Below are 26,807 nucleotides of genomic sequence, written 5' to 3' on the forward strand. Positions count from 1 at the left end.
CATGACCACTTTCCCTAAACCGCGAAAGAGATTTCTATTCCGTTTTTTGATCTCTTGTTTTTGAAGGTCATTTCGGCTAACTAGAGTGATTAAGTTCTAGACTACTGACGCTAATTATCTTTCCAGTTGTTGTATTTTCTGATTGGCCAGTTGGTTACTTAGAATTTTATGTCATCAACATAAGAGAGAAATTTCCAAAGAAAAGTTCAAGGGCTCCAGCGAAGAACAATTGGAGATAACGCCACCCTGAAGTACTTCTCTGGCGATCAGGCACATGTATTGCAAGTTTTGATGAGTAACCAGCAGATGTATAAGTTTAAAAGTGGCTTTCCTAACTCGTAGTGTATTGCTTGTAATATTAAAATAATTTTCCAAGATACTATATACATTATATTAATGCAGCAATGACATTGTCATAGGCAGTTTGGCTTTGACAGGGAAGAACAGCATGTCCAGTTGCTTTCGATCGCTCAGGACTGTATTTTTCTGTTTGTTAAGCAGGTTGGTACTGGTAGACCTATCTCTAATTACAGTATAGAGGTCTGTGGTTGAAGTAATGTTCTGTTAACACTGGTTCAATAGTCTTCTCAGAAGGTTTCCGGTTTTTTTTTTTTTTTTTTTTTTGAGGTTTATAGAAACGTAAAATAGGGGGAAAGACTGATGGACCTTTCCGTATCTGGAATGTGTACTGAACGAAGGAATAAGTAAGGATAACTAAAGGATTTAAAGCCAGGGAGCGACTTTGTAAAAATTAATGGTAGAGAGTGAGATAGTGAAATGTGTAAGCCCCCTTTGAACTGAAGGCGCTGGTTAGTTAGGGAATAGTAATTCTGAATCATTATTAGAGAAGTTTAGGGACTATGAGAAAGCTATGTCACCCTAGAAATAAACTGTATAAGAATAGTTTATAGAGATGTATAGATTCTAAAGTACCAATCAATAAGTATAAGTGATTGAGAGAGAGACTGGGTCACTTAAATCATAACCTAGAAATTGTAAGGAATTAGGGCCATATATGCATACAAGTGAAATTGATAGTATTCAGAGGTGTAGTGAATTTGATTTGAGAGGCTGTGTTCCAGAACCATAAGTCTGCATAGTAGATCTAAAGGGCCTTATGTATAAGTAATATAAATCACGTGTGCAAGGAAGCTAGATGAAGGATGAACCATCTGTGGCGATAATTTTATTCCAGGACAGGAATGTTGTTGTTATTTGGTTTTTAGGAGCATTAGCAAATAAGGCCATATTGCTACGGAGATATGCGGTGGTCATTCCCTGACCTTTCCGCATCCTCCGTATTTAGTGGTCACGGGCTCGAACCCCGGTCTAATCAAGAAGCGTGTGCTGCTCCTGCCCACCTAGCTACGGAGGAGCCGACAGGAATGTACTCGTGTAGAAGGTATAGAACGAACTGTAAGTAAATTGTATATGTTCAATGTTATAATATAGGAATAATTTTTTGAAATGGAAATTAAATCTTTGTTTTACTTTTAATTACCATGTCTATGAAGTCCTTTTACTCAGAGAGAACAACACAGCCCGAAAACACTCTGCTGATACCACCTTGGCTGAGAAACAAGAAAGTAAAAACTCAGAAACTGGAAACTTCTGATTTAAGTACGTAGTCAGGTTGCTTGCTGACTGATCTTATCTTTGAATTTAAGAGAAAAAAAATTTGGATTAGAAGTAAGTTCCCACAATTGGCGATAGCCAACAAGGATCATCCCCACAATTTGTCCGTTAACTGTATTCAGAATAATTTGATACAGCCTGTTAAGTCAATTCCAGAACAGGAACTCCGCAAAAACGTTTGTAAGAATGCCAGCAACGTTGGAATATAAGATCTATAAGTTCAAGTATGTTTATTTTTAAAAAATATTAGCCTTATTGCTTCCTAGTTACACCTCTAACACATTAATGTAAATTGGATATATTAGATTTATTTTTGGCATTTGATCACCGTCTTCCAAAAGTTATAGAACAGTGAAGTGACTCAGCTGTCTCCACCCACCCATACGAGCTGAACCACTTTTTACAGATGTTCCGCCTTTGAAATGGATGCGCTCCAAGAGATGTATTGGTAACACTCTGGAGACGCAGCGAGATGTGCTGCAGTCTATGGGGGGTTGCGTGCCCAGCATGCACGTGCATCTTTCTCCTTTGAAATCTTTTACTTATAAACTACCGAATAATATTTACAACGAGTTCCACTCGCCACAATTGCGGTTATTTCGAAGGAATGAAATTTGGCTTTTTTTACCAAATTACGGCTTCACGATGAATTTCTTGCTCAGCATCGGCGGATTTTGGTACGTGGGCGGAAACACACAAATGCGTGCTGCAAATACTTTAATAACATTTCGCAGCATGAATTACGGACTGCGGGAATAAACAGTTGGCGTTGCATTTGGCTCCTGTTGCTACGCCACAACAGCGGTAATCATTCGTGTCGCCGGCGATTGGTTGTCGTGGCAACTTATTTGTGAGCACGAATTTTCCCTGTCCCCACGGAATCCATTTCCGCTCGCTCTCTCAGCTTTCTTAGATTAAATTTGCCCGCCCCTTAATGTACTGTTCATTCGGCTAGCGGGAGGATAATCTTTTCCACGACAGGTCGGACGGATGGAAGAAACATCTGCAACACACGGACCATCGAGATGAAGAATGCACGACAACTCCAACGAAACTCATTTGCGTTTCACTGGAACACATTCGAGGCAGGTGTAAAAGTATCTGTCTATTGAGCAACTACAATTATTTCCTCCTTGAAGCCACTTTTTTTTTTCTTCTTCATTTTTAACACGAATTCCAAGCAGTAGGCATGTGTGATTTATCCGTATCCTCGATAAATCTCCATTTAAATTGGCCTTTAAAAATTCCTTCCGTCTCCGACATGATTCAAATCTACACTTCTCCAAACGAGTTTCGAGTTCACTATACCGTCACGTAATATTTCATCAACAGTAGGTGGATAAAATCTTGTAATATCTATCTTATAAATTCCTTTGAATTTCCCATGTTGCCATTCCGGAGATAAACAGAGGTATAACAATATCTGATAAAACAGGCAGACTGGAAAATCGAAACTTATAAATGGGGTTTCATGTTCTAATATGTAACTTCCCCTAAATTTGCTATCAACGTAGAAATTGACGCAAAGATGCTTAAGGCAATTATCATTCTTGTCAAAAGCCTTTAAATCTGACTCATTAATCCTAATTTCACATTAAAATGAAGGAAAGTGTGGCAAAGGCTCTAGGACCACGAGTATTCCTTTGTCCAATAAGGACTTCGTGCCTTGCTAGCCTTTTGCATATGACACAGCCAGGTCGGTCCTAGACTGACTGACTATTGCTACTCGGCGAACCATGAAATCGGCGCCCCCCCCCCAGTGGCAGATGTAGGCTGTGATTTTTTGAAAAGTGAAAAACATTTGCTAGCTAGTAGTAGTAGTGGCATGTGATGCAAGAAAGCTTACAACAGCGCTTGCCCCACACGTACAAATTTAAAACACCAAAATTCATGCCCGATCCATTAGGAAATATTATTACCTCCAGCGCTTATCCCTTATAGCCCCTCTAAGTTGCGTATAATGTACCATCTGTGCCGAAAAGAAAAGAAGAATTATTACTTTAATGTTTTTTTTTTTTTTATTATTATTATTTTATTTTATTTATTTATTTATTTATTTTTTTATTTATTTATTTATTTTTTTTTATTATTATTTTTATTTTATTTTATTTTATTTTATTTTTTAGGTCCTAGCCACTGAAATCTCAGGAAAATAGGTGGTAGGACCTGCCAGAGCAAACTATAAGGGAACACACCTGGCTGGCCTCCACGTGGCGGAGTACGTAAACGACAGGTCCCATCTGGGGCCTGGCGGCTAACAAGCCAGAGGAACAAGGGGCACAACATATTACACAATACATGATCCACACACTTTTAAACCTCTGGCCTTGACAGCGTACTGTCCTCGATACAAAGAACATACGCGGAGATGGGGTAAATCCCTGGTGCCGTTAGACCCAAAAAATACTCTGTACTCTGTACTCTGATGCAAGAAAGCAAGTGTATGAGCTTAAGCAGCATCAACCAAAAAAAAAAAAAAAATCACACCATTCCCTCCAAATGCCTGTCCAGTTCCTCCTTAAATTTATTCAACCTATCAACTTCCACAACGACAGATGGAAGTTTGTTCCAGCAATTAACCACCCGCTGGCTAAAGGCAAATTTCCGCACATCTATTCTACATCTGTCCTTTTTTAATTTGAATTTATGCCCCCTTAGGTTCGTAATCTGAACAAGTGGAAGGGTCCCATCAGAATTCAGTGTGCTCAACCCATTCAAGGCAATCACTCAGATGGCTGCAGCTGAGTGATTGCTTATCAAAGTTACAGAGAACATCATCTTTACCCCAGGTCATGAATTAAAAATAATTTGCTAAATTATTATTTATCTCTGCAATAAATAAAATACTTTATTTACATACATCGTATGCAAAAGTAGAACAGCCACGCCAATGGCAATTAACATACGCTCCATTATCGCACGAGAAACAAGGACTCAGGATAATCTGATTGCTGATCGAACAACGTAGGTAAATTGATTTTACAAAGTAGCCAGTTACGTCCTTCATATTTAACCTTGCATAAAAGGAAGTTTGAGGTTTTAAAAGGTCTTCTTTAAGTGAAAGGAAAAATCGTTTATCCTACATTGGAGTGCTGCACACCGTATGACAAGTCACCATTTACAATCTACCTCTTATCGAGGTTAAAAGCATTTTGATTATTCAATGTTACGTCGACGGACGGCAATCTGAGAGCAGTGCTTTTGTCAGTCCTACACTTCATTCCAGCAAATACTGCCTATTCCAGCGTATTTCATGGCTGTTGTTGTTGTGATAACATAGCCCACAAGGCCGCCCGATTTCTTTCCAGGGCAATGGCAAAGAGAAGCTGGTTTGCTTCTCTTTGCGACTGCCCCAAGAAACTGAACTGCAAACTTCCGTTTTGTAGGGCCCTCGTGGGTAGCAGAGTTGGTAAGATAGCCGTCCTCTCCACACCACGTGGAAAAAACCTGAGTTCGTGTCCCGTTGATGATGTGAGGAATTTTTATGTGTCTTTTTCACGATGTGCTCGAGTTAGTCGAACTCAGGCGAGGATAGCATGGTTTTCTCTCCCAGAAACTCGGGTTTTTCGTACAGCAAAAAAAAATCAACCTTAGAACACATTCAATTTACAGACATTATATACGGAGCAAAAAGGTCTTAGTTGCTAATGCTTCTACAACAAAATAAAACCCGTTTTGTAGGGCAGTTCAAAAGAGTCCGTTCCGTTCTGGCAATTCCGTTTTGTAGGGTAATTTTCTGCCCGTGGGGAAAAAAAAAACATGAAACTGTTTTAGACAAAATACACCGACTGTAGTGATATAATTCAAGCCAATAATGAACTGCTTATTAAATCTATGCTATTTTATTAAATTTATGCTGTTTTAAAACAAAAAACAAAATTATTAAAGTGTAAACTTAATTCTAAAATGGAAAAAAAAAAACTGCACAAAGTAATTTAATATGACGTCGCGTCATTTTCCATCAATACCACTTATAGTTATTAGTCGTTTTTATGTGACATTTTACACCCATTTGGAAAAATAAATTAAAACTATAAAATACAGGGTATATAACCCTGTATACCCTGGGTATAACCATAAAGCCCTTTTTTCACTGTTAAAAAAATTAAACTGGAAAACAATAGAGTGCATCGAAAAAAAGTGTTTTGCGTTGTAATAAATGCAAAATACTGTAATCAGTATGCGGAATTTTTTTTTTTAAATAATAAAAAATATAGTTCAAAATTTTACCACTGGAGGCGAGCAAAGTGACGCGAAGTTAAATTTTTCACCAATCTTCATTGACGATCAAATCTCCACGTGTCCGCCATTATTTTTTAATAAGCAATGAAGACTGGGCTTTGTGTTCGTCAAAATTTCCAAAAATTTCCAATGGAATATTCACGACCTCTTGACTAATTACATCCTTCAAATCTGAAAGAGTCGAAGGGAAATCTCTATATAGACAGTGTTTCAGATATCTCCCACATTCAAAAGTCTGCCAGAGTTAGGTCAGACGATCTTACAGGCCACAGATGTCGAAAATGGTGACTGATAATTCGCTTTTTTGTGAAACGTTTCTCTTAGGAGCTTTGACAATAGTCAATATAGGGCGAAGCACCATTCTGAATAAAAATTAAACTCCCATATAAACCACGTTCATTAATCTTTGAGATAACTTTATCAAGATCAAGATCATCTGGTCCTTGAGGCTGTCACAGACATTCTCTCAGATATGCCAGACAAGCTGTTCTTGCTACCTGTGAGTCTAAAACGCTGATGGAACTGATATTCGGGTGACACTCAAGTCAAAGTGGACCCAATTTCGGCGAAGTCCGGACGGTCTATGACAGCCAAATCCTCTGCTTGCACCTTCACGATGGTGGGACTGTTAGTAATCCTGGGTATAACCTTCATGCACAAGTACATGGTGGGTGACCACCCAGGTGTGAACCAACGTAAGCAGGGGTCGAGGCGTGGCGCCCACACCACATGGAGGAACGCCGCCCCTCTATGTTACCAGGCAGTACTAGGTGGTAGATGACTCTCATCAACCGGTGAAATACCACCACTTTGCTTATTGGAGGCTTGAAGTGGTGGAACCCATGTTTAGTCTCTAGAGCTAAGTTCCGGCCAACCCTTCCCTATCTCTTCCATCATGCAGTATGATTGATGATTTTGGAGGTTATGATGAATGTCGTGGCGAGATCCAATATTCCTTACATTTCGAGGGTACAGCTCTAAAACGGTGTTCGCAGGCCGGCCGCTAGTTATTACACCGGACTGAACCTATTGGTAACTCTCTAGGAAGCTTCCGGATCAGCTAGTGTATAATCTTGCTACCTCTACTCTGCCAGATAGTGACTGGAGGGAGTCCGAGTAGTGTGTATGCGGGGAGCATTGTCGAGGCCTGGGTATATTCTTACCTTTGTCTGGGTATATTCTTACCACATGTACGCCATATCCAAAAATTTCATTACTTCATACAGCATGTCCCACCCACTTTTTCTTACTATTGAATACACCATGAATTGTCAAAATAATAGAGCAAGCTTATCTGCGAAAAGATCTAAACCTCCCAAGGACTTCCTAATTCATTTCACAAATATACGTGGTCTCAATTCTAATCTCAACGATGTCCATCTTGCAGTCTTCCAAACCCCATGTACTTTTTCTGACTGAATCTCAGTTATCAGTTGATTCAACTACTGCTCATCTCAGATGTCCAAATTATTTGCTGTATGATTCCTTTCGCCACAAAGGTGGTACTTGTGCATATGTCCGTTCTGATATTCCCTGTCAGAGACTTGGCAATTTGGAATCTCCTCTCTTTGATCTTCTCTGGCTTAAAATCTCTCTACCTCATTGTGTAAAATTCATCTGTTGTCTCTACCGTTCTCCCAACTCCACTAATCACTTGGAGCTCTTTGACTTCCTCTCTTTGCAACTTGACTTTCTCCAGTCCAACTTTCCTAACAGTGAGGTAATTTTCCTTGGTGATTTTAACGTTCACAACTCCAGCTGGCTTCCGTTTTCTAGTCACACCGACCCAGCAGGTCGAGATGCTGAGGCTTTTGCAATTACTAATGACCTAGCACAGATTGTTCATTTACCTACAAGAATACCGGACAATCCTAATCATACAGCCAATACGCTTGATCCTTTTCTCACAAACAACCCTTCTAAGTACAAGGTTGAAGTGAGAGGTCCTTTAGGCACTTCAGATCACAACTTGGTGATTGCCTCTTCTCCAATGGAACCTTTATCTCATGGCTATTCCCAACCTCGTATTGTTTGGCATTACAAGAATGCAAAATGGGATGACCTGCGAGACTTCTTTTCTTCTTTTCCTTGGTCTGATTACTGTTTCAAAACTTCTGATGTCAACGTTTGCTCAGATCGTGTCAGTGAAATTATTCTTGCAGGAATGGAATCCTTTATCCCACACTCCACTTTAAAATCTCGTCCTTTATCTAAACCTTGGTTTTCCAATAAATGTGCTAAGGCTGTCCAAGAGAAGAACGTTGCATATCGTAATTGGCTTGTTTCTAATTCTTCAGTTTCATTTTCTGCCTACACCAAAGCTCGCAACAATTGTAAAGCAGTTATTAATCAGTCCAAACTAGAGTTTGAACAGGCTAAGAGTAGAAAACTTGCTTCTTGCCCTAATGGTAGCCGAGCATTCTGGTCTCTTGCCAAAGCTATTGGCCGCAACTTTTGCCCATCTCTGCTCCCACCTCTGTCCAAACCAGATGGTTCTGTTGTCACTTCAGCCAAGGATAAAGCTGACCTGCTAGCATCCCATTTTTCTTTGAGCTCATGTATTAATGATCTTGGTAAAACACCTCCCACCATTCCTAACACGCTCCATTCAATGCCTCCTGTGGTCTTCCGTCAAAAGGATATCAGAAGGATTTTGATGAATCTTGATGCTAAGAAAGCTCCAGGTCCTGATGGTATTTCTCCACTTGTTCTCAAAACCTGTGCTCCTGAACTTACTCCTATTCTTTGCCGCCTTTTTTCACTTTCTTATTCCAAAGGTGTTTTTCCTTCTGCTTGGAAATTTGCTCATATCCAGCCAGTTCCTAAAAAGGGTGACAAATCCCTCCCATCCAATTATCGTCCCATTGCAATTACTTCTACTCTTTCTAAAGTAATGGAGAAATCAATTAACCGCCAACTCTTAAACTACCTAGTAACTTTCCGTCTGATCAACGATCGCCAGTATGGATTCCGTCAGTGTCGATCCACTGGTGATATTCTGGCTTATGTTACCCATTTATGGACTAATTCAATGGAAAGGTTCGGTGAAACACAAGTAGTTGCTCTTGACATCTCAAAGGCTTTTGATCGTGTTTGGCATAAAGGTCTTCTAAACAAGCTTCCATCTTATGGTTTGCCAACTGTTTTTAGTAATTGGTTATCCAGTTTTCTCTCTGATCGCTCACTGAGGGTGATGGTAGATGGCTCTCTGTCTTCTAACTTCTCCACTAATGCCGGTGTCCCCCAAGGTTCAGTTCTTTCCCCCACTCTTTTCCTCTTGTATATCAATGACCTTCTTCCATTGACTGGAAATCCTATCCATAGATTTGCCGATGATAGCACATTGCATTCAACTTTCCATTTTGAGAAACCTTGTCCAGCTCAATCAGCTTTAAGTTCTCGAAAATCTGCTGCCAATTCCTTAAATGCCGATCTTCAGGTAATTCTCCAGTGGGGCAAAGACAACTTAGTTGATTTCAACCCTTCTAAAACTCAATCTTGTCTTATATCTCGCAAAAAGGATTCTTCTGCTCCTATGCTTTTCTTTAGTGACACTCCGATTTCTAGGCAAAATGATATATCTCTTTTGGGGATTACCCTGACTTCTAATCTCTCTTGGCACAAGCACATTACAAATATTGCTTCCTCTGCATCTAAAAAACTTGGTTTTCTCTTTCGCTCTCGGCGTTACTTTTCTCCCAAACAGCTGCTCACTCTGTATAAATCGCAAATCCGCCCTGCCATGGAATATTGTTCCCACATCTGGGGTGGTGCCCCCAAAACCTCTCTCAGGCTTCTTGATTCCATTCAGAAGAGGGCAGTTCGGTTAATTAATGATTCATCTCTAACAGAGTCTCTCCACTCGCTGTCTCATAGACGCACTGTTTCTGCTGCATGCCTCTTCTACAGATACTTCCATGGGCACTGTTCTTCTGAATTGGCTTCTATAATTCCCGCTCTCTCTTTCAAAACAGTCCGAACACGTGCCGCCACCAGCCAACATCCATTTACTGTCCAACTTCAAACCCACAGAACCAACTTTTCATCTTCCTCATTTATTCATTCAACTGCCGTTTTCTGGAACAACCTTCCTTCATACGTATTTCCTGAAAATTACAATCTACAGAAGTTCAAGTCCAATATCAACAAATATCTTCTTTCGTCTTCTCAACCTCCAACCCAAGCACGGTACTAAGTACTATAGGTTTAATACCTCTCGTGTTTGGGGTTCTCATAAAAAAAAAAAAAAAAAAAGATATCATATATTTAATTGTGCCTATTCAAAATGTTCTCCATTATTAATGATTTCAAATAAAAAGGGACTAATATTAAATAGCTGTGGCATAAATTCAGACAGTATTTTAACAGTTAATGAACGATTCCTTAGCAAGCATATGTGGGGGTTTTTGTAGCCTAAATTGTACAATTTTTGCCTTTCTGATTTCTGAAGGTGAAAATGCTTCATCCGTCTCCAGGATGTTAAATAACCATTCTGATCCTACACGACCTTACATTTTCCACTGGGCGCAATCATTAGTCTCCAGTTAATAATTTTTAAAAAAAGTAAGAAAGGATTTCATAACCATCCTGTATATAGAATTACTACAATCGTTGATTTTAAAGATTTTAAAGATTTGTTTCTACATTTATTTATACCATGAACAGGCCGCCCGGTCAAACGGGAGTGAACATTTGAATTTGGGTTTACAAGGGTTTCAGTGCGCCGTGGTTCACGCCTTCTAATACAACGACATTCTTGTATTCTCAATATCTTGTGCACTGCTTTGACTCTATGTGGAAGTCCCGGAATATAAATGGACAATTCTTTATTTATTACTCAGCGGTTACGTCCGCAAATAAAATTTTCGCTGGAACTTTTTTTATGATTTTCATATCAACAAATCTGTAGTCCGCACAAGAGTTCCACTCCAGGCAGCCACCTGTCTGACTCACTCCACGCCACGGCCCTACTGCTGTGTCTTTAATAAATCCTAACTGTTTCACTCACTGAAATCCCCGCGAATAAAAGAAAAGCAAACCCTTCTCGCATCGGAGCGAGCTGGATCGATTTATTTTCTGACAACGCATTTCAACGGACTCTAACCACATTTGGAAAACTCTCCGGCGAAATGAGTTTATTTTAAAATCTTTTAATGTCTGCCCGATTTACTACGCGCGCGCAGCAACAACCCGCCAGCTCATCTTCTCCAGGACTTACATTTGGTACTGACAGACATCTGGTGCAGACAGGTAGCTCGAGGAGGTTTCTTTCACACGCTTCTTCCGACGCCGGAGGTAAATAAGGAATGCTATGAGAGCAATAAATCCGACAGCGCCACCTACAGTACAGCCCACGATGGTCCAAAATATTTCTCCTGAAAAGAAAGAAAAGAAGATTAATAGAAAGCAGTAATGGCACAAAGAAAGAAGAATAAATTAAAGTCAACATGTTAGTCAGATTAAAGAAAGCATCTAAAGAGTGTGTGGATTCGAATCCATTTCTGCAATGTAGTTGGTAAGTGTTCTATTCTGAAGAAAGTCTGAAAACAATCTCACTTCTAAACGAAGAGCTTTTTAAGTTGGACAGGATTGGGAATGTTTTGATGTCTGATGAAAATATCCATTTCGACATAATTTATATATTTATTGCTCCTGATGAAAGTAGCTCTGTTCCAAAACAAAATAAGATTTTAAAAAAATAATAATAACAGTTAATAAAATACACTTCGAGTTTAAGTTAATTTATCTATTTTCATTGTTAAAATATTTTAACTGATGTAAACGAAACTTAAAATACTCACCGCGTCTGTGTTGCATTCTGACAGAACCAGAAATGGCTTGGATAATCGTCGTTTTGGGTATTCCAAATTGGGATAAGTGACAAATGAGAACCCGTGAAAATGAGAATAAATTCGAGTAAAAGAGTGCTACAGACTGAAATTTCCACGTTATATAATCCACGTTAGTCACGGTGATTTAAACAACGCAAGGGAATGTCACACGGCATTTTGCATGAAGCGATCAGGATAATAAAACTTTCTATATGAAGTGTACGTTATGCAGCAACTTCTACCACCAGAATGTGGTAAACGAATCCATTACTGTGGATGGTTACTAGAAAAAGTGGATGAAAACCCTCAGACGTTAGCTGGACTTTCTTCTCCAATGAGTCCCATTTTCATCAAACTGGGCATGCAAACTCTCGGAATAGTAGTCGAAGCTGTACGGAAAATCTCCATACAATACAGTACAGTACAGTACATGGCTTTGCCACACCCCATGAAAATACGTGCAATGACGTGAAGCAAGATTGTTGGGCCAAACTTTTTTACAGACCACTTTTAGCAGTATATTGATATAGTCCATGAATTGCTGGAGGTAACTGTTAAAGCATGGGGTTTCAGCAAGACATCGCGCCGTCACACTTTACGTGTAACTATGACAGAACTGTTTCTCTTGTCTGGAGATCGCATAATTTTTAAAGGAAGACGGCCATCATGGCAGATTTTTCAATTTCTTTTATTATACTTCTTTTTGTGGAGCAATGTCAAAGGAATGCCTCAATGCACTATGAACTTCATTTGGACTTCATTTAAAAAAAATTGTGAAATATTAGGTAACATCAGAGAATAAAAAAAAATGTTACTTATAAATTTCATGTTTCTAGCACTCTTTTGCTCGAAGTGTTGCGCATTTTGCTGGTTTCTTATTTAAAATGATCACTCTCTATTTTTATTGAAATCTTTAAAAAAAAAAAAAAAAAAAAAGATGGCTGTCACTCAAATGATGACTTCCACCCAATCTCTTATTTCCACGATTCAAGCAAAACTTATTATTATTAAAATCAATTTCTTCATATTAATAAAAGAGGCCACGAAGCGCCCTCAAGACTGGAGGGTACAATGGTTACATTCTACATTGATTTACATTAACTGAAATACTGTTATTTACGTTAATTATTGTGGTACGTCGCGATTCCAAGATATTATTCGAAATATTTTTACAGAAACAAGTCGTAAACAAATCACAGGAACGCGAAAAAAAGAATCTTCAAATCCGAACGAATAGCGCATCATTAAATTACAAAGGAAAAGAAGCGAAGGTGGGTGGGTGGTATTGCCGCATGCAGCATACAACTTCTTAAGAAGATTACTCAGTACGTCTGATTACCACGCGTGATTCAATTACAAGTTTTTATTTTTGAGCGCAAACTAAACCCACGGTTTTTCAGGAACACTTTATAACGAAGTGATTTGAAGCTGAACGTGAACCTTTTTTTCCTCCTTGGGGATTCAATTTTTATTGCTTAAAGGTTTGAAATCACTCAATTTGAAATGGCTAGGAGGAAGGAGAGGGCCTCGTTAAATTCATTCTGGCGTGGATCTTTTGACCTCGAGGCGTACTAGATGGCACTGTTAGCAGCTGGAAAAATGTTGCGCGTGGTATGTGAGATGTCTGGAGACTTGAAGCGCCCAACTGAAAGTTAAAAACTGAATTCGTTCATGTCCTAAAAGTCGAGAGGAGAGGCCAAAAGATGCTTTATCAGTACGGAAAGGTCACGGTCAATGGCAATCTAGCAGGGACAGAAATCGGTGTTTGCTATCGCAGACAGAAAATCAAATCAACTCCTGAGCAGCGGAAGAAGAGCTCCTTCTCACACCGAAATGATTCGCGCACGGCCAAATACAATTATGGAAACAGCCACCAGGCGACACCACAAGTTTCTGCTGAAACCAACACAAAAGGGCCGAACGCAATTACACTGAGATAATCTTGGCAGAATTGAAGCAGAAATCGAAGTGGAAAACAGAAAAAGGGAAGGGGGGAATCTGCAGTGCCGTGTAACCGCCTCTTCGATTTTAACGGTCCAGAAACAACAAAAACACACTTACACTATTGTTCACTGCGTCTGACATTTCTTTCAGCAGATGATTCGCACTGCAAGAGCACGCATTTCTTAAGACGCTACACAGTGGAAAAGGAAAAACAAGCTGGAAAGAAAAAAAGAGTTGAGGAGAGGTAGAAGTGCAAGTAAGCTGCTTGTGTAAGCTTAATTTGAAACCAGTGAGCTTGCACAAGTTTACTAGTTCCAAAGATTGATAGAGTTGTGATTTACATCCCACATGAAATATCAGAGTGAAAGTACTCGACACCATTTTTTCCAGATGTACAGGGCATGAATAATTTCAGCTGTCCGGCGTTAACAACCCTTACAAGTCAAGTTCAACCATATTCTGGAGAGTGTCCTTCGAAACAAAGTTGTGAATACAGAGAAATCACCGCTCTCTGAGATCATCAGCGATGCAGAAATCGGCTAAAACGTATCGCATTCCCAAATCTTGTGTAGAGCAGAGCGGGGATCATCTTCGACGGCAAGCGGTCCTCTTTAAAATCTGCGAACCACTGATTCGAAACAAAAAGTTTGATGTAAATTCGCTGCTCAGAAAAACCACTCATTTTAAAATGCGACTACATTAAACACCTTCTAGTCAACAAGAATTAATAAGAGTGCAGATAAACGGGTGATTCGTGCACTTGTCAAGCTGAGTCGCCGAACAAGCAGCGAGAACTCACTCGACGACGATGCAATTTCAGGATACAAAGTCAGTTCGAAATTATTAACCTTGACTCTGTAGGTCAATGCTAATTATACTAAGTTATTGCGGAGTACCTTCCTTCGGATCTATTTGTCATTATCGTGGCCTCTGCTGTCGACATAAAAACAAATATCTTCAGACTTACTTGGTATCCAGCTAAATTTAAATGAAGATCCTAAAAAGAGTAATCCAGATGCTTTAACGAGCTAATTAGCATCTGGCAGACCAGATGGGACACCACCCCACTTGGAGGTGCGACAAGAAAATTCCTACTTGACTTTCTTGCTCTCTAAATCGGTTAAAACCTGGTGCTCCTTAACTATGGAAACTTCGTTTCTGGTAATTGGACATGGCTCTCTCCCAATCAAAAACTTTATCAGTTTGGCTAGCATAACACAGATGTAATCTACAACAATCTTAGGGTGAAGTCTCTCTCTCTCTCTCTCTCTCTCTCTCTCTCTCTCTCTCTTTCTCTCTCTCTCTCTCTCTCTCTTTCTCTCTCTCTCTCTCTCTCTCTCTCTCTCTCAGGGCGGGAGGAGGTCCTTCTGCAGAATAAGAACCATCTTTCAGCTCTTCCGAACTTTGCCTCCGAGGTATTTGCTCGCAGAAAGATAATCAAGGCGGAGTAGCGAACCAAATACACCTGTGTGAGTGGGAAAACAGTTTGCTTCTCTGCTATCCTGGATAACAAAACATGTACAGTACTTTCAGAGATTTCTGCGCAGTGCTGGACACCAAAATTAATATATATATATATTTTTTAATATGTTTTTATTTTATTTTCCCTTCTAACCAACACTACTGGCTTTTATTTTTTTCTCTTATTTTACTATATTTTATTCTTTTCTTTCATAACCAGCACCACTGGTTGGTTTTCTCTCTCTCTCTCTCTCTCTCTCTCTCTCTCTCTCTCTCTCTCTCTCTCTCTCTCTCTCTCTTTTCGTCTGCTTTCTTTTCTTCTGGAATGGGCCCCAGAGGATCCTGGCCCACCTTTTGGCAACACTAGGTGGGTCAGAGTCTCTTTTGAGACAGTACGTGCTGTACTAGAATTGGCCCACCTTCTCGTGCTGTTGACGAGTACCCAGAATCATCTGTCCAGGTGACTGATGATTCTGGACAGGCAAGAGCAGTGGTGTATTCGGGCCGGAACGCACCAGAACAACGTTCCGGTACTTTTTTCTAAATGTCATAATAGAAAATCATTAAATTTATACACCTAATATTATGGAACAATGGCATAATCAAAGGGAAGGGAGAAATATGTATATTTCACCCATTGCTACAAAAAATATATATTAATAGTAATCTTTAAAATTAATAGATTTCTTTAAAAATTTATTTAAAAACAAAAATATAAATTTCGAAAGTGAAAGTGTATTCATGTCTAACGGCACCAGGGGTTTCCCCCATCTCTGCGTTGCTTTCATTGTGGGTGTACCAGTTCACTGGGAAATGCCAGAGATTTAAAAGTGTGTGGGGTTTGTATCTGTGCGATGTTGTGTACCGTTGTTCATATCTCTCTCTCATTTTTTATTTTATGTTTTTTATTTTTTTATTTATTTATTTATTATTTTTTTTTTTTTCGGCTTCTTTCTTCTGTTTCCTGCCATCCGTTCTTTTACTCCCCCCCCCCCTATTTTTCTCTTACAGAATGATTTTTTTTTTTTTTTTTTTTTTTGTGGGGTGGTGGTTTTCGTCCACCCGCCACCCCACTCCTCTCTCTGGTGAGGCACTGGGCATGCCACACTGTCATCAGGGGCCATCTTCCCTTTTGGCCCCTTTCTTCTGTTTCCTACCCTCCAGTCTTCTGCCTTCCTCCCTTACTTTTCTCTTGCACAACGTTTTTTTTTTTTTTTTTTTTATTTAGTTTATATATATATATATATGTGTGCGTGTGTGTGTATATACATATATTTATATATACACACACACACGCATTCCCCACAGGTCTAAATCTAAAAACATCAAAATTACTGCCCGACCTATTTGGCCCTAGAACAAGTTATCAGCGAACAACCCTACGCTCTGTTAAAATTACAACCGTTGCTCAAGAAACAGCGATCATCTCATTCTCAAATCTGGTCCTAGCCACTGAAATCCCAGGAAAGTAGGTGGCAGGACCCGCCAGAGTACTCTAGCTACAGTGGCACACCCGGTCAGCCTCCCCGTGGCATGGTGTGGTAACGTCGGGTCCCACTAGGGGCTCGGCGGCTAATAGACCGGAACAAAGGGCACAACACAATATACAGCACATGACCCTCACACACTTCAAATCTCTGGCCCCGATACAATGTACACCCGCGGAGATGGGAGAAATCCCAGGAGCCGTTAGACACTAACATATCTTATACCTTATACCTTATACTGTTGTTCATCTGGTCGTTTACCCCGCTGGACCCCTGCTGAGGCCCAACGTTTCCCCACTTTCGCCCCGTGGAGGCAGACCAGGAACCCAGTAGACTCATTTACTCTGGCAGGTCCTGCCGCGTAATTTCCTGAGATTTCGGCGGCAAGGACCTAAAAAAAAAAAAAAAATTTAATTAATCGATTGCACAAGGGTGGTGTCGATTGAATTTGAAAAAGCCAAAATATGGGCGAAAGGTAATTTTGATATGCTTGAATTTAGGTGTGTGGGGTTTTCGCTAGCGTACAGATGGAGAGGGAAGGGAGACTGAAAACTGGACGGGAGAAAGGCAGAAGTATGGGGCCAATAGAGAAGGTGGCCGCTTCCCTATTGGCCCTATACTTTTGCTAATATAAATTTCGAAATGAAACTTGAACGTTTCCTTACTAAAGTACAATGAGTTAGATAAAGAGATCCAACGAATGAGATATACTGTGATCGTGCGAACGCTGCATTTTGATTCGCCATGAGCTGAACGCTAGAACTGGTTGAATGCTAGAATCTGACTTCAAACCGTGAGTTTGAAGCGTGATTTAGTTACTGTACAGTCGATGTGGCCTTATCATATAGTATTCTGGAGAAGAGCGTTCTCCAGAATACTATAACCTACTATAAACCTACACCAACATATTTTTGGCCCTTTTGCAGTTGACTCTGTTCTTCACAGAGGCACGAGGTGGAGTTTAACAGACGTTCTGGGTGCCGCCCTATACATATACACGTGTCCACATACTAAGTGCGGATTGCTCTGAGAGGCATCAGTAAAATGAATGAGGACAAAATTTTCAAGATTATAAATGATGCTAGAACTAGGGGACATAAATTCAAGTTACAGGGGAAATGTTTAGATTGGACTGCAGGAAGTTTTATTTTAGCCAGCGAGTTATAAATTACTGGAATAAGTTGCCGTCATGAGTGGTAGAGGCCGACAGTTTGGGGAAATTCAAAGGTCATCTGGATAGTACTTTCGGGTAAGGGAAGCGCATAGTATGATAGGTTTAATTTCCATTTTTTATTTTTTATTTTTTTATTTATTAATTATTATTATTTAGTTTTTATTTATTTATTTTTATTTATTTTTTATTTATTTATTTATTTATTTTTATTTATTTATTTATTTATTTATTTATTATTATTATTATTTTATTTATTTATTTATTTATTTTTTATTTATTTATTTATTTATTATTATTATTATTTTATTTATTTATTTATTTTTGGCTGGTGCAGCATAAGCCATAGGCTTTCTTGCACAATGCGGCCGTTACTAATACTAATACTAAGTTGTTGATGCCTTTAAGACCTAACAACAACACAACAACAATACTCAGAGAACTTATTCTGACCGTATCGTAACACCCAAGTCCCTTTCCTCCACTATCGGCTTCAACTATGACAATGGGTGGATATGGTGCCTTCTTTCTACCAGCTGTAATATTTTTCCTAGAATTTAAATTAAATTTAAAATCTAGTTTTGCACACGCCACTACGAATGTTTTCGCCTACTCTTTTACAAAATTTTTCCATTGCGAATTAATTCCAAGTTGGTATTACTTTGGTGCTTCTTAATCTTTCTCCGCTAATTAATTAATTCATTATTTATTTATCATTGCTATACAACAAGTGTTTAGGCTGAAATTCCCAGGCCCGCCTGTGAATTTCAGCCTAAACACTTGTTGAAAAATATTTTTCAGGAAAGCCAAATAATACCAAGAAGCACAGTTTTCTGCATCTGCCACAATAAAAGGTAAAACAAAACAGAATAATCATATTATTCCCGTTCCCATAAAGAACCATTCAATCCCGCTTAGAACTTAGCTAGGCTCACTGCCTCTGCCACATTGGGAGCCCATTTATTCCACACATTTGACAATTCGCTGCCTTAAGTGCTTTCATGAGAAATTAAAAATGAACATTCGCAGGCTTAATTAACTGAATTAACCACGAAATGAACAAACTGCCTGTAACTGAGTATCACATCACATTAGTTTCTCAGGTCATGTGATAATTGGATCCAACGACAAGAGCAGCTGGTCTTTGTTCCTTTCTTGCTTCTCTCTCTGGTGGTGCCATCTTTCGGTATGTTGTAGTAACCACTTCATATTAGAGTATCTTTAGCCCAGTGAACGCGAAGGCACTGAATATACTTGCCAACAGAAATTTCGTTTATATGGTGGGGTGGCAAAAGTGCCTTATACCAGGGCCAATAAATAAATTTATAACTTAGCCCTGGTCATCACTTAGGATTCTTAATTTTCTTCATCTGTAACTTAAATTATGAGTGCATTTTTCCGTGTTTGATATTGTTCGGATAATCGAGGCTGGACTTTACATTTTCTTCGTACACTAATAAATTCGGCACGGAAAGTTATAAATATAACAGTAAAATTAAAGATTGGTAGGAGAGGGAAGGCTACACTTTAATATTCGTCACTCATTCACTATTAATAAATTTCGAGTTCTCTCTCTTTCGGAAATGAGAACTCGAAGAACCGAAAAAAAAGAGCCGCTACTCAGAGAAATTCGGAGTACTTTATCTTTATTACAAACACTAAGCAGTAGAGCGCGACCCCAGAAAGATAGAAGGGGGATGCGCGCGTGTTGTGTAAGAAATATCAGCATCTGCCACTTGGAAGAACAAATAAGACAAAACTGGGGCAAGGAATGCACGAAGAGCATCCTTCAGATGTTCGAGCGAACTTACCTCGAGTTGCTAGGCAACTCTAATTCGCTACCGGATTGGTCCGACACTCCCCATTAAAGTGGGGATCGCACCACGGTGTGAGGCGAGCAGGTAATACAACTCTTCATCCATCTCGCCTAGCCCGTAAATGGCAGGGGTGAGCCCAGAGAGGCCTGGTTTAAAATTAATCGCTTTAAGGTTTTGTTTCGAAAGCGAGCAAGCGCTGATGATGAATTCCGCTGGCGTATTCGGTGGTATTTGGGGAAATTAGCGTCGATGACAATTCTCGCCGACTTAAATGAACACGAAATTTCCGACACATCGGCGGCAGCCGCTTATATTTGTCGGTTGGCGAACTGATGTGCTATTAAAGCGGTTGCCTGTACCAAAGTTCGTTTTTCATCGGATATCGGTCCTCGGCACCTTACTGAGTTATAAGGAAAAGGAAAGTCTACTTCTTGAAAGAAAGGTTAATTCATAAATTAAACATTCTCCGAAACATTATTGCACGTAGTTATGAGCAAACCTTTTTGTTAAGAAATATTTCGATCTCATATTGAGAAGCACGAGTTGCCTCCGCACTGCATTAGCACGTCAAAGAGAAAGAACTGTTCTCAAAGGAGTAACATTATTATTTTATTATTTAATATAAAAATCCCAAACACGAAAAGTATTAGAACGCAGTACCGTGCACGGATTGAAGCTTAAGAAGGCAGAAAATAGTTCTTAACATTAAACTTGAGTTTCTGCAGATTATATGAAGATTAAAGGATAAATGAAGAAGAAAAGTTGGTTATGGTTCTATGAGTTTGGAGTGGATGATGGCCGGTTATGGCACGTGTTCGGACTTGTTTGGGGGAGGGGAGAATTATAGCAACCAGTTCAGAAGAACAGTGCCCACGGAAGCATCTATACAAAAGGCATGCGGCAGAAACAGAACGTCTATGAGACAGAGTGGAAAGACTTTGTAAAAGACGGGTCCATAAATTAACATACCTGCTCTCTTTTTAATGGCGTCTAGAATCCTGCGAGAAGTTATGGGAGCGCTGCCACAGATGTGGGACATTACTTGGTAGTAAGGGCGGATTTGAGATTTCTGAGTGACTTTAGAGAGAGCTGTTTAGAAGAGAAGTAACGTCGAGAGCGAAAGAGAAAAAGCCAATTTTTTTAAGTAGAGGAAGCAATATTTATGAAGCTTTTGGCCAAGCACTTCACACAAAGAGAGAGAGAGAGAGAGAGATTAAAGGTCTCAATGGAAATTCCTAATAGAGACACATGGGATCTTGCCTTAGATTACTAGTGTTACCGATGATGAGCACAGGAAAAAAAATGGCCATTTTGCAAGTATAAGATAGGACTGAGTTTTAGAAGGATTCAAATCAACTAAATTATCTTTTCCCCCACTGGAGAATTACCTGGAGATCAGCATTTAAGTAGTGGTAGTGCATATTTGAGAAGTGGAAGCAGTTTGTGCATGGCAAGGTTTCTGAAATTGAAAGGTGAGAAGTAATGAGCTATCGTGAGCAAAGAACCATGGACAGGATGTACGGTCAAAGATGGCCATTAAAATACAAGAGGAAAAGAGTAGGAGAAAGAACTGAATCTTGGGGAACCTGAAATAGTGGAGAAGTTAGAAGACAGAAAGCTGTCTACCATCACTTTCAGTGAGCAGCCAGAGAGAAAACTGGATACCCAATTACAAAAAACAGTTGCCAAATCACAAGATGGAAACTTATTTAGAAAATCAGGCTATAAAGACGATCAAAAGCCCTTGAAATATCCGCCAAACGTTTCCATTGAATTTGTCCATAGAGGGCTAATGTAAGCTAATATATTACCAGTGGATCGACATTGACGATCACTGATCAGATGGACCGTTTCTAGATAGTTTAGGAGTTGGCGGTTAATGGTTTTCTCCATTACTTTAGATAGTACATTGGGTAAAGAACCCTGCCTAACACAATGAATTGGGTAGGGATTGTAATCACTCGGTTAGGGATAATAAATGCCCTGAGTATCTTAAAGCTATTTAATTGACAGACCGAAGAACCAGACATGAATAATACAACGGTAATTTATTCAACAAGTGTTAACCTGCAATACGGCGAAATAAAAATTCTTCAAATTAATGGGCAGAGATCTCGTGCCGCGGCGGACGAGATTAAGAAAGCTGCTGATGATCTGGGGTTTGATATTGTATGCTTGCAGGGTTCAGATTATAAAGTTATAGGGTATCCAATTTCGGCAAGGATTATTGCCTCAAGTGACGATCGACCCAAGGCCGCCCATAATTATCTTTAACAGTGAACTAGTAATAACAACTGTCCCAAGTGAATCTTCTGCTACCACAGTTTGTATCCTGGTTTCCTCCAGGGGACCAGTCGTTTTATCTGGTTTCCCATTATTTTATTCCCTCGGAAGATATTCAGCCAGCCTTACACAGATTTGACAGGGTATGTAGCAGACTGTCAGCTAACAACTTACTAATTACAGCTGATTTCAACGCTGTCTACACTTTGGAACAGCGGTTTTTCTGATGCTCGAGGCGAGCAGTTTCAAGTGCTGTTGATCTGATCTTGGATCATAATCTCTGTGATCATACGATGTTTCTGGTTTACAGTGCGAGTTGATCTTCCGCTCCTGGATACCCAAATGCAGGCTTGCATTTGTGGATGGACTATAAGAGGAGATAATGTTAATCTAAGTGTTAAATGTTAATGTTAATCTAAGTGTTAAATGTTAATCTAAGTGTTAATGTTTTCTAAGTGTTATTGTTAATGTTAATGTTTTCTAAGTGTTATTGTTAATGTTAATGTTTTCTAAGTGTTATTGTTAATGTTAATGTTTTCTAAGTGTTATTGTTAATGTTAATGTCATTCAAAGTGTATGTATGTATGTATTTACTATTTACATCTAAATAATTGTATAATGTTGCTTTTGTTTCAACAAGTATACATTGTTCCTAGGTGGAATTTTTTTATTATTATTATTTATTTATTTATTTATTTACTTTTTTATTTTTTATTTTCTTTTATTATTATTTTTTTTTTTTTTTCGCTGGCCTCCAAGTTTGGGCAGCCTTGCGGGCGGGATTGTTGGCACCTACCAGTATAGCACTACTTTCAGTAGGTGTTGGCTTTGTGCATTACAGCACACACACACACCGAGAATGGTTGATCCAGGTGTTGGTTAGTCCCTGGTGGCGAAATGGCCTGACATAACTCTTTTTTCAGGCCTGTTTTGCAGGGGTTCTGAGCTTTTACAGGAGTAACAGGTGGGGATGGGCTTATGTCAAGGAGCCACCCTTCATATCAGGACACACACACACACACACACACACACACACACACACACACACACACACACACACACACACACACACACACACACACACACACACACACACACACAAGCAAATGTACAGAAAGACTACAGCATATATAAGAGTATGTTTATAAAATCTGTATATAAAACTTGTATATAAATTGATTGATATGTATCTTGAGAATGTATATACAGTTGTGTGTTAATAAATAAAAAAAATGACCCATTCGTCTGGCCATTACAATTTGGCTTTTGTCAAACTCGCTTAAGTCCACTGCCTTTCCAATCTGAAGAATAAGAGTAACACTGGTTAACAGAGCTCAGTATCAGGTGTTTTTTATACCGTGTTCCGACCCGCGCACGCGCTGTAGTTCACCTGAAGTGCTTCGATTTGAATAACGACTCGCTGGTCATAATGTTTTGGCTCATCGGTGTAATTAAAACGACGCCAATTCGTAACTACTTAAGTAGTTAGCTACGTACAGAAATGATTCTATTGCTAACTTGTACATAAGTTAACAACTTTCGTAACCTGAGGCTCTAGCCCTATATTACGTTGTAATGATATTAGAAGATTTTAAAAAGTAATCCAACCAAGGAAAACAAGAATAGAAATCTTCAAGTTTATCAATTTCATATTCTTTTAACGGCAAATAACACGAGGTTTAGAATGACCACGAGAGAAAGGCTCCATTGGAGAAAAATGTATGGTTTTAGGCACATCAGCAACATAGGACATATTGCACCGTATATAACATGTCTGAAAACTGGATGTGCTCTAGAGTTGGTTTGCTGTTTCTTGACAAAAAAACACGAGTTTCACTGACAAAAAAACATGCTACCCTCGCCCGAAACTGACTAACTCAGCTACGTTGTGAAAAAGACCCAGAAAAATTCCTCATATCACTGACGGGTCTTTTCCGCCTGTTGCAACAGGACGGTGATTATACCAACCTGCACTACTCACGAGGTTGCTAGAGAAGAGATCATCACCAAGACTGTGTATTAGGAAGGGTTGTTCGTGAGAAAAAGATAGTGTTGGATATGTGGTTAGGATTGTCTTTTATTCTGGTAGGCAAATGAACAATGTGTGTGTGTGAGGTAATTAGTAATTCCAAAAGCTTCAGCATCTTGATCATCTCGGTCCACCTGAATAGAAGACTGAAGCCAGCTGGAACTGTGAACGTTAAAATCGCAGGAGAAGTATCGCTATTTTATTTGAAATGTGTGTTCTTCTTGGTATATATACACCCATAAAACTCTTCTTGGTATCGAACCTGTCAGAATTTGTTCTGCAGTTATATTATGAATATTCGCTCTAAATTATTGGACTTATTTCCTAAATATTCACTGGACTTGTAGCGTAGGAACTATCTAGAACACAAGGTGAGTTGTTTATCGACTCCTCCATGCCAATCTGAAAGGTGCTCCTAACAACGAGGACCATTACGCTTCGGTTACTATCAGTTGCGAAGAGAACTAGAACAGGCCAAGGAGTAACCACCGTGCTGGCTATCTTTTTTTTTTTTTTTTTTTTTTTAATTAATAAAAAAAGGCTGATGTCTGTCCACCCACAGGGATTAGCGCATGTAATAGTCAATCCTCCCCAACCCCTCGACACCACTGGTTCCTATATCTCATACTGATCATTGAAAAGACAAAAATCTTCGAGGGATTCGGTTAATTTGTGTAACAGATGAGACCTCTTCAGAAGGTGTTGAGTGTTCCACTAAAAATAAAGTGGGCAAAGCCAGTCCTTTGAGGGAACATAAGAATGCTAACAGGATCGTTCTTTCTGAACAGCCGAGAAGCGAAGTATCTTCTTGCCTATTGGTAAGGATTCCCTCACCATCCTATACTAGCTTCAAGGCAAAGACAGCACTTTTAGGATTAGACCTCTAATCCCAAGTGCACTCGGATCGCGAACCAAGTCACGATTAAAGGAGTCCAATACTTTCGCCGTGTCTGAGTAGTTGACGTCAGTTTGTTGAGACTTACACAATGCGAGTTTGCGCCTTCATAAAACTACCGCTAGAGGAATTCGATAGAAACTTCGTGTCGACAGTAAGTTAAAATATTCAAATAATGGAGTTGGAACCAAGAGCGTGGGGAAAAAAATATTCTGCAGTGGGTGTTTCACCCACTCAGAGGTTGTTTGTGGAAGGATGACAGAGGGTTGCAAAAACGGCAAGAACCAAGTGCTTGGAGGGGAGATAGAGAGAGAGGCTTACTCCTACGTGCCAAACAGCTCTTGAAGACAGCAAGAGAGGTTTACACTTCTTTGGGCGAGTATTTGTTGAAGAAACGTCTTCGCTAGTTATGCTTTAACATTTCGCCAGTGGCGGCTGTCAAGTTCCATTTTCATGAACTCTCTTTCATGCCCTTTAAAAGCGGCCCAAATACTTCGCCGTCATCTCCGCAATGCGAACCTTCTTTTCACTGTCAGCCAGGTTTTAGTCCATGTTACTGGATACTCGCCATCAGCGCCGTTCGAGGGCAGAATGTATCCCCCGCACATTGAGGATTTGGACGAGCAGAGAGCAGCAGTATTTAAAGCTTAATCCAAACTGGAGAACTCAAAAAAAAAAAAAATATTTTTATGCTTTGCGTACATCGAGATCCTTGCGTGTTGACGTAAAAAAACACAATGAAGCATATTTAATGAATTACACGTATTTCTGATAAATTTTTGAAATGTTTTTAAATCTATTCCACAAACATGGGTGCAACACATTTAGAAACAGAAGACAATTTTAAACCGAAAGCTATAGCGAAAGAGATTGATAAGAAGGTTTCTGTCTGAAAGGTGCAAGGAAGGCATACCTGTATCAACAAGGAATTCGAGGAAGCCATACCTGTATCAACAAGGAATTCGAGGAAGCCATACCTGTATCAACAAGACTAACTCAGCCACGTTGTGAAAATGGCCCATAAAAATTCTTCACATCATCGACAGGACTCCAATCAGGTCTTTTCCACCCGATACGCGGAGGAAAGCGATTCTATCAACTGTGCTGCCTAGTGATCCGCCAGGCGGTGCATCCCTTATTCAGGCCACCGAACAGAATTGTCACGTGCATATTGCTTTTTGTGCATATTGCTTTTTGTACATATTCACGTGCATATTGCATACTGCGATAGTTACGTATATCAACGGATAAATATTAGAGCCATTTTAGCAATCAAAAACTATCAGTGCCATGCTGAACAAATCACGTTTTTCCTATGTAATCTTCGAAGATAAACAAAAAATAAGATACTGTCACCATTCATGTTACAGAAATTTAAGTCCTATGAGAATAATGCTACTTGTGCCTTTGTATGTAAAAGAACGTAAAACGTGAAAGTTGTATATTCAATAGCATACTGCCCAGCCATTAACAACAGGACACCCCTCCATGGATGGGAAAACAGGTCCTATGCATGCAACACGTCACAGAACTTGCTATAAATATGCACACTGGGCTTCGAACAGACAATACAAAAGTGGGAATGGAAGATGACACGTTCAACAGAATTAACTCAACAGTTCAACAGAATTGATCACCTCAACAAATGATAGACGCCGATTAACATGGTGTAAGGAGCGCGAATCCTGGACTGTAGATCAGTGGAAAACAGTCATATGGATAGAAGAGTCGAGGTTCGCACTCTACCAGACTGAATATCCTGTTAACCATTAGAAAGACACAATATGGCCCTGGCAGCCTATGTGTCGTTAAATCCCAACACAACAACAAATATCAGTCTAATGGCCAGGCCGTTCCTGGGCGTAGCGAATCCAGGGAAACAGTTCCTTCCTGATTGTATCCTACCAACAGTTTGGTGGAGGCAGTGCCATGGCATGGGGCTCCTTTCATGGTTTGGCTTTGGCGCATTAGTTATTATCGACAAAACAGTGAATGCTGTGCAATAGCAGGAC

The 26,807-nt window shown here is 39.6% G+C and overlaps 1 protein-coding gene across 1 annotated transcript in view; it reads right to left on the reverse strand.

Annotated features, from left to right (window-relative positions):
* Positions 1-26,807, reverse strand: part of LOC150083774 (synaptotagmin-15-like) — a 104,894-nt gene that overhangs the window by 20,575 nt on the left and 57,512 nt on the right. Inside the window, exon 2 of the mRNA XM_090378213.1 lies at positions 11,096-11,252. Coding sequence (XP_090234339.1) covers positions 11,096-11,252 — 157 coding nt within the window. The remainder of the gene's footprint in view (positions 1-11,095; positions 11,253-26,807) is intronic.

The sequence above is a fragment of the Mastigoproctus giganteus genome, chromosome 7, assembly GCF_048544385.1.
Source record: "Mastigoproctus giganteus isolate SK-2022 chromosome 7, ASM4854438v1, whole genome shotgun sequence".
NCBI lineage: Eukaryota > Metazoa > Arthropoda > Arachnida > Uropygi > Thelyphonidae > Mastigoproctus > Mastigoproctus giganteus.